This window comes from Tenrec ecaudatus, chromosome X (assembly GCF_050624435.1).
Source record: "Tenrec ecaudatus isolate mTenEca1 chromosome X, mTenEca1.hap1, whole genome shotgun sequence".
Classification (NCBI taxonomy): domain Eukaryota; kingdom Metazoa; phylum Chordata; class Mammalia; order Afrosoricida; family Tenrecidae; genus Tenrec; species Tenrec ecaudatus.
This window is the reverse complement of record NC_134548.1, coordinates 72,341,652-72,354,308: the sequence shown is the minus strand read 5'-3', so window position 1 is coordinate 72,354,308 and position 12,657 is coordinate 72,341,652. Positions and strand designations below refer to the sequence as shown.

The following is a 12,657-nucleotide window of genomic DNA, read 5'->3' as shown; positions in this document are numbered from 1 at the left end:
GACACTTTCCCTGAAGACAAAATGGGTGCATAAGCAAATGTGGTGATGAAAGCTGATGGTGCTTGGCTATTAAAAGATAAAGTATCTAGGGCAGTGTTCTCAATGTTCCTAATGCTGTGACCCTTTAAAACACAGTCCCTCATGTTGTGATGACCCCCAATCATAAAATTATTTTTGTCGCTACTTCATAACTGTAATTTTGCTACTATTATGAATCAGGTGCCCCCTGTGAAAGGGTCTTTCAACCCCTAAAGGGGTCATGACCCACAGGTTGAAAACCACTGGTCTAGGGTCTTAAAGGCTTGAAATTGAACAAGCGACCATCTACCAAGGAAGCAACAAAGCCCACATGGAAGAAACACACTGGCCTGTGTAATTATGCCGTGTCAATGGGAATAGGTAGCAGAAATTCAAAAACAAGCAATAAAATTTATGTGGGCGTGCACAAAGTGGAAGCCCAAATCCAGCATATAAGATAATTAGACAGTCCCTCACAGAAGGGTGTGGTATAGCAATGATGAAATACTTAACTATCCTTTAGTTCTTTAATATTTTTCCCTTTACCATTGTGGTGTTTATTTTTACCTCATTAATCTTGTTAGACCTGCATAGGTTCATTTGTATAATTAATATCATTGAATGCATGAACCAAAGTTAAATAACCCTTCAGTAACAGAAGTAATGATTCCCTTAGGGTATGGAAAGAGGGGAGGGGTAACTTATAGCAATGATGACTGTATGACTCCATGTGAGGAAAACGAATAACAGAATTCACGTGGGGGAAACGAATAACAGAACTGTAGGTGAGTAGATACATTGGATAATGTAAGATATGGCAAATAATAATAATAATATGTAAAATAATAAGGGTTACTGGGGGGTTGTGTGGGGGAGGGAGGGGTTAAAGGGAAGCTGACATCAAGGAGTTCAAGAAGAAAGAAAATATTTTAAAACTGACTGATAGCAATTGTACAATACTGCTTCATGTGATTGAACTATGGAATGTTATGATATCTGTAAGAGCTCAAAATAAAATGACTTTTTAAAAAAGTCATGTCATCTGTAAGTAGTGAAAGTTTCACTTTTTTGTACAATTGTCTTGCATTTGTCTTATGTTACTGGCTAGGATGTCCAGCACAGTGTTGAATAACAGTGGGGATAAGGAACATCCTTGTCAGGTTCCTTATTCAGTAGAAGTATTTTCAGCTTTTCTCCATTGAGTGTAATATTTTCTAGTTCCTACATCTAAATTCCCAGAATTGGCCTCCTCACCTGTTGATCTATGAGCCATGCAAGGGGAGTTCTATGCAGGGGAGTCTATCTCTGGCATTTCCTGGAACCTCCTATTAACTTTTTTTTCCCACCACTTTTTGAAGCCAGCTTGTATATGACTAGGAGGGGAAAAATTTTCCCCATATAATAAGTTGTTTAATACCCCCTACATAACCTAGTTGTTCTCATATCCCAGGAAGTTTATCTTTGAATTAACTTTTTACTTCCTTGGATTACTTCCTGTTTTAGGCCTGGATCTTTAGAGGAACAAAATCAGTGAAGAGAAAGAGTTCTTTCAAGGAAATGGCTCAAAGGATTGTGGAATCTAATCTGGCAAGTTCTAAATCTGTAAGTCAGGCATCAGGGCAGAGGTTTCTCCTTACTCTCATGGTTGCAAGGGCTGACAAATCCAAAAATGGAAAGCTGCTCTCTTGTAAACCTGCAGGAACTGGAAAATCCCAAAATCTGTAGTTCATGTGTCAGGTTTACATTTTAAGACTAAGAAGTCAGAGAATGACAAAACAGCTGCAGGATCAAGAGAGAGTGAAGGTTTTCCAGAACATTCATGTATATTAGATGGAGGCCGCACCTCCAAGGAAGTGGATTGACTGTTGAAGTCAAATTTTAAAAGTAGGGGTTGATTACATTATATTAATTATGGAAAAGCACTGTGTGCAATGTCTGCTAAACTGTTGACATCGTAACTTAGCCAAGTTGGCACATAACATTAACCATCATGTTTCCTAAAAGTAAATTTCTAGATATGGGATTACTAAGCAATAGGGTATTCAATGGGTGTTTAAGAACCCAAAATAGATTTTTGTTTTGCTAAGAGAAAGAATGATACATGCAATGACTTCTTACCTTCCCCTTTCTCCTCTGGAACAGATGAGTAGACCTTTCGTTGTTGCTGTTAGGTACCATGGAATCAGTTCTGACTTATGTGATCAGAAAGGAACACTGAAAAAAAAAGTAACTGCCTGGTCCTATACCATCTTTACAGTCCTTGCCATGTTTGAACCTATTGTAGTAATTCATCTTCTTAAGAGTTTTCCTCCCCCCCCCCCCGATTCTCTATCAAGCATGATGTCCTACTTCAAGGACTAATCTCTTCTTGTACCATGTCCAAAATACATGAGAAAAAGTCTGGCCATCATTTCTTCTAAGAAGCATTCTAGCAGTAATTCTGCCAAGATAAATTTGTCTTTTCCTCTAACAGTCCATGGCATATTCAATATTCTTCACTGACATCATAATTCAAGTGCATTAATTCTATTTTCCAACTTTAATGTGCATGTGAAGTGAGTAAAAATACTCTGGCTTAAGTCAAGTTCCCCTTAGTCATCAAGGTACCGTACATACTCGAGTATAAACTGAGTTTTTTCAGCGTAGTTTTGTGGTAAAATTAGGTGCCTCGGTGAATGTTCGGGTCGGCTTATACTCGAGTATATACAGTACCATCTTTGCTTTTAAATAATTTAATGAGGTTTTTTGTTTTTGCAGCAGATTTACCCAATGCAATACATCATATGATTTCTTGACTGCTGCTTCTATGGACATTTATTAAGGATTCAAGTGAAATCCTAGGCAATGTCAATCTTTTCTCCATTTTTTATGATGTTTATTGTTCCATTTGTTAGGTTTTTTGTCTCTTTTAGCTTTAGGTATAACTTATGCTAAAGGCTATAATGTTTTATCTTCCTCAGTCAGTGCTTCAATCAAGCAAGGTTGTGTTATCTGCATATCACAAGTTGTTACTGAGTCATCTGCCAATCTTGATAATGTGTTCTTCATATATTCTAGCTTCTCAGATTATTTGCTCAGCATAGACTTTAAATAAATATGGTGAAAGGATACAACCCTGACACATCTTTCCTAATTATAAGCCTTGTTCTACTCAAGGTCTACATTGACATTTTGGGTGGGATTTATTTGGGGGTAGGATTTTATTGTGCATTGAAAGCCTACGTAGCATTCCTGGTCAATGACCACTAAATGGCAGCATTGTTCTCCCTTGAATCTATTTGACAACAAAACCTAGCCCACATGTTTTCATGTTCCCTATAAAAGAGGAAAATGATCCTTACTTGAAACCCATAGTCTCAGAAGAAAGCTATTGATTCTGCCTGAAGAAAAGGAGGCTTGTAAAGATGGCTTCTGGCCTAATTCTGGAGTCTATGCCCACTTTATTCCCTTTTCCTGATGACTGTTTTCTCTTTATTGTGAATTGCAGGAATAAGACCTGGCAGATGGAGAAGATCAAAGCCCGTTTGAAAGCTGAGTTTGAGGCCCTTGAGTCAGAAGAAAGACACCTGAAGGAATACAAGCAGGAGATGGACCTTCTACTACAGGAAAAGATGGCCCATGTGGAGGAACTCCGCCTGATTCACGCTGACATCAATGTGGTATGTGGTTGACTGCCTGGAGTCCACCTACCCCTGAGCCTCTTGAGGAAGTGGCAATAGTGAGTACTATGGCCTCCCCTTTGAGATATGGTTGTAGTCAACCAAGGGGAGCAGGCTTTGATGGAAAGACCCAGAAGTTCTGAACTCTTATGTTGTCACTTACTGATGGTTATCAGGGGACAATCTTCTCTCTCTGGGCCTCAGTTTCCTTCTTTGAACTATGATTGGGTCTCAGGAATCAGTAACGGTATTTTTAGTTTTAATGTGCTTTCTTTTGGCGAGTTTAAAGTTAGCCTTAGAGGAAAACAGAGCAGGCAGCTTCCTCTGGAGTGTAACTTAAAGGTTTCCAAAACTCCCATCTAGACAAAATGAATAAATCAGCTCTACTTAGTCACCATAATGGGGCTCCATTATTAGACTTTCTTCTTTGGAAGAATCTGAATAAGATCCTGTCCTGGCAGTTGTATTGCTTATTCTTTCACCCAGAGAGAGGTTGGGAGATACTCCCCTGCAAGGTACCCTTCTAGCACTTAGAGTCTATATACAATGAGTTGATTTTGTTCTTTAATTACATTTGAATGAGTTTTGTTTTTAAATTACATTTGAAGGAACTACGTTTATATTCTTAGGAAACTCATTTCTATGACAATACTTATTTCCTGATCGCCAGGCATAGGATCTTGTGTGGGTATGGGTGTATTCACTTTTTCTTGTTAGTTCATCTATATGTGATCATGCAAAATTTCTCCTTTAGTGATTGACATTTCATTCAGCATAATGTTGATGTTCATCCATATTGTAGCATGTATCAATGCTTCATTTTTTAAAAGATCAAATATTATTCTATTGTAGGTATGTACCACATTTTGTTTATCCTTTCATTTGTCGATGGACACGGGTTATTTCTACCTTTTGATATTATGAATTATGCTGCAGTGAACATCTGCAGTGTACATATCTTTTCACATCATCACTTTTAGATGAGTTGAATTGCTGGCTTATATGGTAATTCTATATCTGATTCTTTGAGGAATTGCCACTGTGTTTTACACCACAATTTGAGCATTTTACATTCCCACCAACAATGGATAAGGGTTCTGATCTCCCCTCATCCCCAACATTTGTTTTCTGTTATTTATTTACTTATATATTATTACCATTCCAGCAGAAGTGAGCTGGTATCTCATTGTAGTTTTTTTCTTTTTACATTCCTCTGATGACTAATAAAAGTACTCTGGTGGAACAGTTATTAAAGCACTCAGGTACTAACAAAAAGATAAGAGGTGTGTACCTACCAGCCATTCCACAAGAGAAAGATGGACAGTCTGCTTCTGTAAAGATTGATAGTCTTTGACATCTTATGGGACAGTTCCACTCTGTCCTAGAGCATTGCTATGAGTCAGAATCTACTCAACAGCAGTGGGTTTAGTTTCTGGAATGACTAGTGACGGAGCACTGGTGGTACAATAGTGAAGTACATGGCTGCTAATTGAAAGTTCAGCATTACAAACCCACCAGCCACTCTGTAAGAAAAGACCTGGCAACGTACTCCCATGATGATTAAAAAAAACCAAAAACCAGAAAGCCATCATCATTGATTTGGTTTCAACTCACAGAGACCCTATAGGATGTAATAGAATTGTTCATAGCTTCTAAGTCTATAATTTTTACAGACAAACTCCCACATCTTTCTCCTGCAAAGAAACTGGTGGGTTTGAACCATCGGCCTTTTAGTTAGCGGTCAAGCACTTAATCACAGTACCACCAACACTGTATCCCATAAAGATTTTTGCCTGGGAAATCATATAGAGCAGTTTTACTCAGCTGTGTAGAGTCACTATGGGTTAAAATGAACTCAAGGGCACACAAAAATGATGACTAGTGAGAACGAGAATCTTTTCATTTGTTGGAATTGATAAAGGTTTTTGATAGATACAAGTACAAAGGGGTTTTGAAAAATTCAATTGCCCTTTAATTTTATTTTTCCATGAACTTTTTAAAAGCCCACATTGTATTTAGGGGGTACCAATCATCTACTGTGCCTTCTGCTGATTGTACAATCTTAATTGTATTTGAGCCTGGCCTAGTATCTTAAGTCAAATATGAGTGAGTATTGGATAGTAAGCATTTAGGATTATTTGTGTCAAAGATTATAGGATTGCTGGATCTAATTAGGAGTTGGAAGTTTTGCTTTCATCCAATCAAGGATAGATTGATACTGAAAGAACGAGAACATTTATACCAGGGGCTGAGAATATAGGCCAATGTATCTCAGTGCACATCAGAATTACCTGGAAGGCCTACTGAAGCAGTGTTGGGCTCCACCCCAGAGTTTCTGTTGGTGTGCAATGGGGTGTTATTGTTGTTGAGGACAGTCTAGTGTGCCCTAACACATGTGTTAGAGATTAGAACTGCCACGTAGAGTATTCTTGGCTGTAATTTTTAGAGACACAGATCGCTAGGTCTATCTCTCATGGAGGTACTGGGTAGTTTCACAGTGCTAAACTTTCAGTTAACAGCTGAGTGCTTAACCAAGGTGATATTGGCACCTAAATCTGAGGTTGAGACTGAGAATTTACATTCGTAGTTAGTTTTCAGGTGATGCTGAAGCTACTTGTCTAAGGACCACATTTTGAGAGCTCCTAATTTAAGAGAAAGACCATTGGCCCAGGAAGCAGAAGTTGTCCTGAACTCTTTGACCCATGTGTTGCCTCTAAAAAATGTTTCCCTGAGAATTCTTTTTCATCTGTCTTAGCCTTAGTTCTTTGATCTGTACAATATCAATAAGATGAACTCGAAGAGTTCTAAGGACTATTCCAGGTCTAAAATTCGGTATTTGAATAAAAACCAAAAGCCAAACAACTCATAGCAACCCTAAATGACAGAGTATAAGTGCTCCTTTGGGTTTCCAAGACTGTAAATCTTTAGGGAAACTGATAGCTTCATCTTTCTCCTGCAGAATGACTGGCGGCTTTGAACTGCCGACCTTGTGGTTAGCAGCCCAGTACTTAACCCACTGAATCACCAGGGCTCCTTATATTTGAATGATAGATACTATTTATTGAGCCTTGGCTCTGTGTTATACCTTCTATGGACTACTTTACATGATTTTGCTCATTAAATTTTCACTAATATTGTGTGAAGTAATATTGTACTACTGTCATGCCATTATACAGATGAATAAATTGAGTCTTAATCAGTCACACAGAGAGGACATGGAAGATCCAGGACTTGAACATAGATTGGTCAGTCTCTGGGGTCTGCTATTAGTCACTCAACTACAGAGCCTCTCTGAAAAAATTGAGGTCTTCTTTCTCTGCATTTTAGATGGAGAACACAATCAAACAGTCTGAGAATGACCTAAACAAGCTGCTAGAGTCTACCCGGCGACTGCATGATGAATATAAGCCACTGAAGGAACATGTGGATGCCCTACGCATGACCCTGGGCCTACAGAGGCTCCCTGACCTGTGTGAAGAAGAAGAGAAGCTCTCCTTGGAGTAAGCTATCTTCCTCCTATCCTTGTAATACACACACACACACACACACACACAGAAGCATACATGCATACATACATACACGAAGCTTGTCTTGAAGGTTTGGGCACCTGGTCCTAGTCCTAGGCTTGTCCATGGTTTAATCATTACATAACTTTGGAAAAGTCTCTGTGCTAGATTGTTATACTAGAAAAAAAAAGGATTATTTGACTAGTATTACTATGTAATTTTAAGAAAGGTTTTCTTGTGATTTTGACAATGTCTATAATTCTTAGGATATCATTTCCTGCGTCAAGGTCCTGAAGGAGTGTCCAGAGTCTTTTGAGAATACAGCAGACTTAGCTTTTGTCACCAAGTGCTAGACTGGGACTTCATTTTATGACCCTGAGTTAAGGTCTAGGCATACCATACAAAGAGATATGGTGCAGTTCACAGATGCAGTTCCTAAAGTTAGAGCAGGCAACTTGTGGAGGCAATGAACTTCTTTTCCTAGAGTTATGTCAGCAGAAACCTGGGGACACTTAAATACAAAACAAAAGCATTCAGCATATGGGATGTACAATTGTACTGAATGCCCTATAATTCCCTATAATACTGATGCCTTGCTATCCCTGGGATTATTTGATATGGTACACGTGTCAGTATCAAGAAGCAAGAGGATTGCCTTTCCTAGATAACAATGGGCCTGGCACATGGGGAGAAGAGGCTTATGTTGAGGAAGGTGTAAGAACTTTCCATAGTGAGCCACAGCCCAACCTTTGGTTCTGTGACTTGGAGTTCTTTTTTTTTTTTTAACTTTTTAAAAACTACTTTTATTGGGGGCTCTTACATCTCTTATCACAACCCACACATTCCTCAAGTGTGTCAAGTACATTTGCACATCTGCCGCCATCATCATTTTCAAAGCATTCTCTTTCCACTTGAGCCCCTGATATCAGCTCCCTATTTCTTACCCCTTCCTCCCCCACCCTCCCTCACGAACCCTTGATAAGGGATAGATTATTTTTTCCATATCTTACACCGCCCTCCATCACCTCACATGAACTTTTTTTTAAATCTTTTTATTGGTGCTCATAAGGCTCTTTTCACAATCTGTACGTACATCAATTGAGCAAAGCACCCTTATACATTCGTTGCATTCGTCACTCTCATAATTCACTTTCCACTTGGGTTCCTGGAATCAGCTCGGTTTCCCTTTTTTTCCCCCCATCCCCCTCCCTCCCCGATCCCACCCCTGGTCCCTTGATAGTTTATAAATAATTATTATATCTTATCTTACACTCCCCGGCGTCTCCCCTCACCCGCCTCCCCCTTGCCAATCTTCCAGAGAGGAGGTTACACATAGATCTCCGAGATCGGTTCTCCCTTTCTACATGCCCTTCCCTCCTGGTGTCGCCACTCCCATCGCTGGTGTTGAGGGGTTCGTCTGTCCTAGATTCCCTGTGACTTGGAGTTCTTAAAGGGGGTAAAGTTCCCCTTGCTTTCATAATGATTCTGCCAATGTCTCTCATCTCCAAAGTTACTTTGAGAAGCAGAAAGCAGAGTGGCAGACGGAACCTCAGGAGCCTCCCATCCCTGAGTCTTTGGCTGCTGCAGCTGCAGCAGCTCAGCAACTCCAGGTGGCTAGGAAGCAGGACACTCGGCAGACAGCTACTTTCAGACAGCAACCTCCACCTATGAAGGTGAGTGAATGTGGCATGAGATGTGGGAAAAAAGTATCCTCTGGCAGACCCATGAAAAGTTGTGTCTGTGCCTCTGACTACTAAATTTTGGCCTTCCTCAAGCAGCCTTTGCTTAGAATACAGAGGAAAGGATGGCATAAGTGCGCTGTGATGGACCCACCAGTTTTTGGGGCCCTATACCCTCAGAGGAGTTAGTGTGCTAGGGGGTTAGGAACCACTTCTAAAGTATAATTTTCTAAAGGTTAAAAACATGATTCACACAAATTTATAACACGTAGATGACATTAATGAAGGAACCAACAGAGTTACAAAGCTGGTTCCAAGAGCATTTGAGGAACAGTTGGAATAGAAAAGAATGCTGAGCTAAGTTTGCAAATTAAGTACAAAACCTCACTACCATTGTGTCCATTTCTACTCATAGCAACCCTATAGAACACAGTAGAACTGCCTCTGTGGGTTTCCAAGACTATGCCTCTTTACAGGAGTAGAAAGCCTCATCTTTCTCCTGCAGAGAAGCCAGTGTTCTTGAACTGCTGACCTTGCTGTTAGCACCTCAATGCATAATCATTACACCACTGGGGCCCTTAAAATTAGGTACAGAATTGGTTAATATCCTAACCGGGTTGCCATCCAGTCTATTCTTACTCATGGTGAGTCTATGTGAATCAGAGTAGAACTATTTTTTTTTCACACCAACAGCCTTACATCATTTATTGTTAAACTTGATTAGAAAGCAAAAAACCAAGGAATAAACCAGATTATTTGCCAATAGAAGTTCAAGTCATCAGAGGGGGACAAAATTTGAGCCTGGGAAAATGCAGCCATGCATGCCACCCTTCAGGGGGCTCCTTACAGCCCCAGCTTGGTTCTTCTCCAATGTCTTCTCTTGGAGTTGTACCTGATTTTATTACCGGTTTTCATTCGAATCCATTGGGGAATGGGCCGATTCTGCTTCTGTTTCTTGGCCAGGAATCTCTTAATCCTGAAAGTCTTATGACGACATGGTGAAGTCGGAGCACCACCACACTCGGGGTGGCAGAGAAACGGAGAGAGGGAGGAGAGGCCAGAGTAGAACTATTCTACATGGAGTTTTCGATCGTTGAGGTTTTAAGTAGATCATCAGGTCTTTTGCCTTAGTCACCTCTGGTTGGTCTTGAATTTCCAGCTTTTCAGTTAGCATACTAGTACATTAAATATATGCACTACTCGGGGATTCTGGTGATGTTCAACAAGACATTGCAACTGTAACCTATATGGCTATCTGTGCTTCCAAATAAAAGTATTTTGCATTTCATTGGATAATAAATAGCCAAACAAAGGAATATTGTTTTAGATCTGGGCCCTCAGGCAAACTCTGACTTGCTCCCCGTGTTTCTAAATAAAGTTTAATTGATATACATCCATGTCCATTTGTTTAAGTATTGTCTGTAGTTTATTTAATAAAAAATGGCACAGTTAAATGGTTATGAGAGAGGCCATAAACCCAAAGATTCACTATCATCCAGTCAATTCCAATTCTTAGTGACCCTATAGGACAGGGTAGAATTGCCCCTTTAGGTTTCTACTGCTAAAATCTTTACATGAGAAGGAAGACTCATCATTCTCCCTCAGAACGGTTGGTGGTTTTGAACTGTTGACCTTGTGGTTAGCAGTGCAATGTATAAAATACTGTGCAACCAAGGTCACATAAAGATTTTTTTATTTAGAATTTATGGTTCATATGAATAAAATAAAAATTCTGACTATCTTTCCCCTTAAAGAAAAAAATGTGCTGATCCCTATCCTAGAGAATTAAATAATCCTTGAGTGGACATGATAGACAGTGCTCCAACATAATGTTGAATGGATAGTCAATCCTTATTTTTCTTTATTTTGAAATTTTGGGTACTTTTTCTCAACACCTTCTCTAACCTGGGTTACACTCCTCACTCCCCTCTTCTGTAGCCCACAAGAGCACTGCTCTCCTATCCTTGTTGTTCACCCAATGATTACTGCTTTTTCTGGTGAGAAATCAAAATTGTTCTCTGGGCCTCTGAGTTTAGCTGTAGCCCAGAAGAATACAACCACTAACTTTCTTTGTCTTGTATAACCTCCCCCCCCCCCCAACCAGGCCTGCTTGTCGTGTCATCAACAAATTCACCGAAATGCACCCATATGCCCTCTGTGCAAAGCCAAGAGCCGGTCCCGGAACCCAAAAAAGCCAAAACGGAAGCAAGATGAATGAAGAAAGGGCAAGCACATGGAGCTCTACTACTAATAACCTTGGCCGGAGTGATTGATGTCCTGCTATGAAACAACTCTTTCCCACTCCCTCCAAGTCTCCTATTTAATGTGATAGAAGCACAACCCCTCTGTCACTTACTTGCATTTGTTTCTGCTTTGGGATTTCTGCTTTAAGAGAGTGGTGCTAATGATGTGTATAATTGTCCCTTTACTCCCATTGTCATCTCCTTCCTTTTTTTTTTTTGAGTAGATGGAAGGGCAGATGCCTCAGATGTGACTTTCTGTCTCTGTGCCATAGGCCTTGGACCTAAGGTGCTACAGAGGTTTAAGAGTGAGGGGGACCCATTTATTAGTTGAGGTGAAGGCCCCAGTTTGCCCATCCATTTTTCTTTGTCATAGGCTCTGAAGGAACTTATTGTTGGACTTCTCAGCAGGCATAGTGCGTGTAACTCCTCCCTCTTTACCTTATCCTTAAGGTCTAGAGGTATCTTAGAAAAGTGCTTTTTATATTCATTTAGGATTCCTGGCTGTAATTCTAAAGCCCTCCTCTTCCTGGTTCCTCTGAAATAAGAATGTTCTCAGACATAGACTGTTTGTAGACTCCCCGCCCCCCACACCCCATACCTCTAGTCATTGCAAATCAGTTGTAGAAGTTCCCTAGTGTGAAATCAGGGAACCAGATCCACTCTATAATTTATGCATAGCTCAGCAGTTACTAGAGCTGATGCCTTGCTGTAAGGACTGTGTTAAGCTGAGAGGGGTCCTAGGTTGGCATCTATGTTGGCTTTTGTTACATCATTACTCTGACACCTGATTAATGTTATATTTTAGGATGAGAAATATGGATTAGGATTCAAATGAGTGCCAATCAGTTACACATGCACATGAGTAGGATTTCCGATCCACTCATTTTGCTTCTTTAAGATAATCTCAGTTCAGGGCAGCTGGTAGCCCTCCTATTATGTGGATTGTAAAGATGGTTTTAGTGTTGTACATTTCCTTCCCAAAAGAAAGCTTCCCAAGCACCACATCTCTATTGTCTATCAAATCCAAGTCTCTAGCTAAGTTACTCAGAGGAATGAAGCCTCATTGATAGAAAAAGTGTTAGCCCAAGATCCTAGTTCCTTGTTGAGGAGGAGAGTGGGTTTGTTTTCCTTAACTACAGTTTTAAGTTGCCACTGTGTTTGTTCACAATATAAAAGATTCCTCTGCTCTTTGAAAGTATGTCATGTCTGTTCAAATCCTTTTAAATAAACATTCTTTTGGAGTAAATGCTGACTGATTGCTTACTGTGTACCCAGCAATAAAGAAGATGTGATCCCACTGAGCTTTGAAAGCAAGCCCCTGGGAGCCCTTCTTTAGTTCACTCCCCTTTCCAAATGAAGAAATCAGAACACAACGACAACACTTTACCGCTTACTACGATAATTTCACATCAAGTCTGTAAGCAAAGTTCTTTAAGTGATTGCATTTGACTTTCAAAACAACTGTACAGATAAGGATTCTAATTGTCATTTTATAACAAAGAAAATGGAAACTCGAAGTTCAGAATTTGTCCAAAGTTAAACAACTAATAAG

General features: G+C 39.9%; 1 protein-coding gene across 5 annotated transcripts in view; it reads left to right on the top strand.

Moving 5' to 3' along the window:
• The window catches only part of ZC4H2 (zinc finger C4H2-type containing), a 63,635-nt gene extending 51,284 nt beyond the window's left edge, over nucleotides 1-12,351 (top strand). For 4 of the 5 annotated variants that reach the window (XM_075539061.1, XM_075539059.1, XM_075539060.1 and 1 more), the window contains 4 exons: nucleotides 3,506-3,677; nucleotides 7,005-7,177; nucleotides 8,694-8,856; nucleotides 10,967-12,351. In XM_075539061.1, coding sequence (XP_075395176.1) covers nucleotides 3,522-3,677; nucleotides 7,005-7,177; nucleotides 8,694-8,856; nucleotides 10,967-11,080 — 606 coding nt within the window. In that variant the 5' untranslated portion in view covers nucleotides 3,506-3,521 and the 3' untranslated portion in view covers nucleotides 11,081-12,351. The remainder of the gene's footprint in view (nucleotides 1-3,505; nucleotides 3,678-7,004; nucleotides 7,178-8,693; nucleotides 8,857-10,966) is intronic. The other variant, XM_075539063.1, reaches the window with a different exon arrangement.
• The last annotated feature ends 306 nt before the right edge of the window (nucleotides 12,352-12,657 follow it).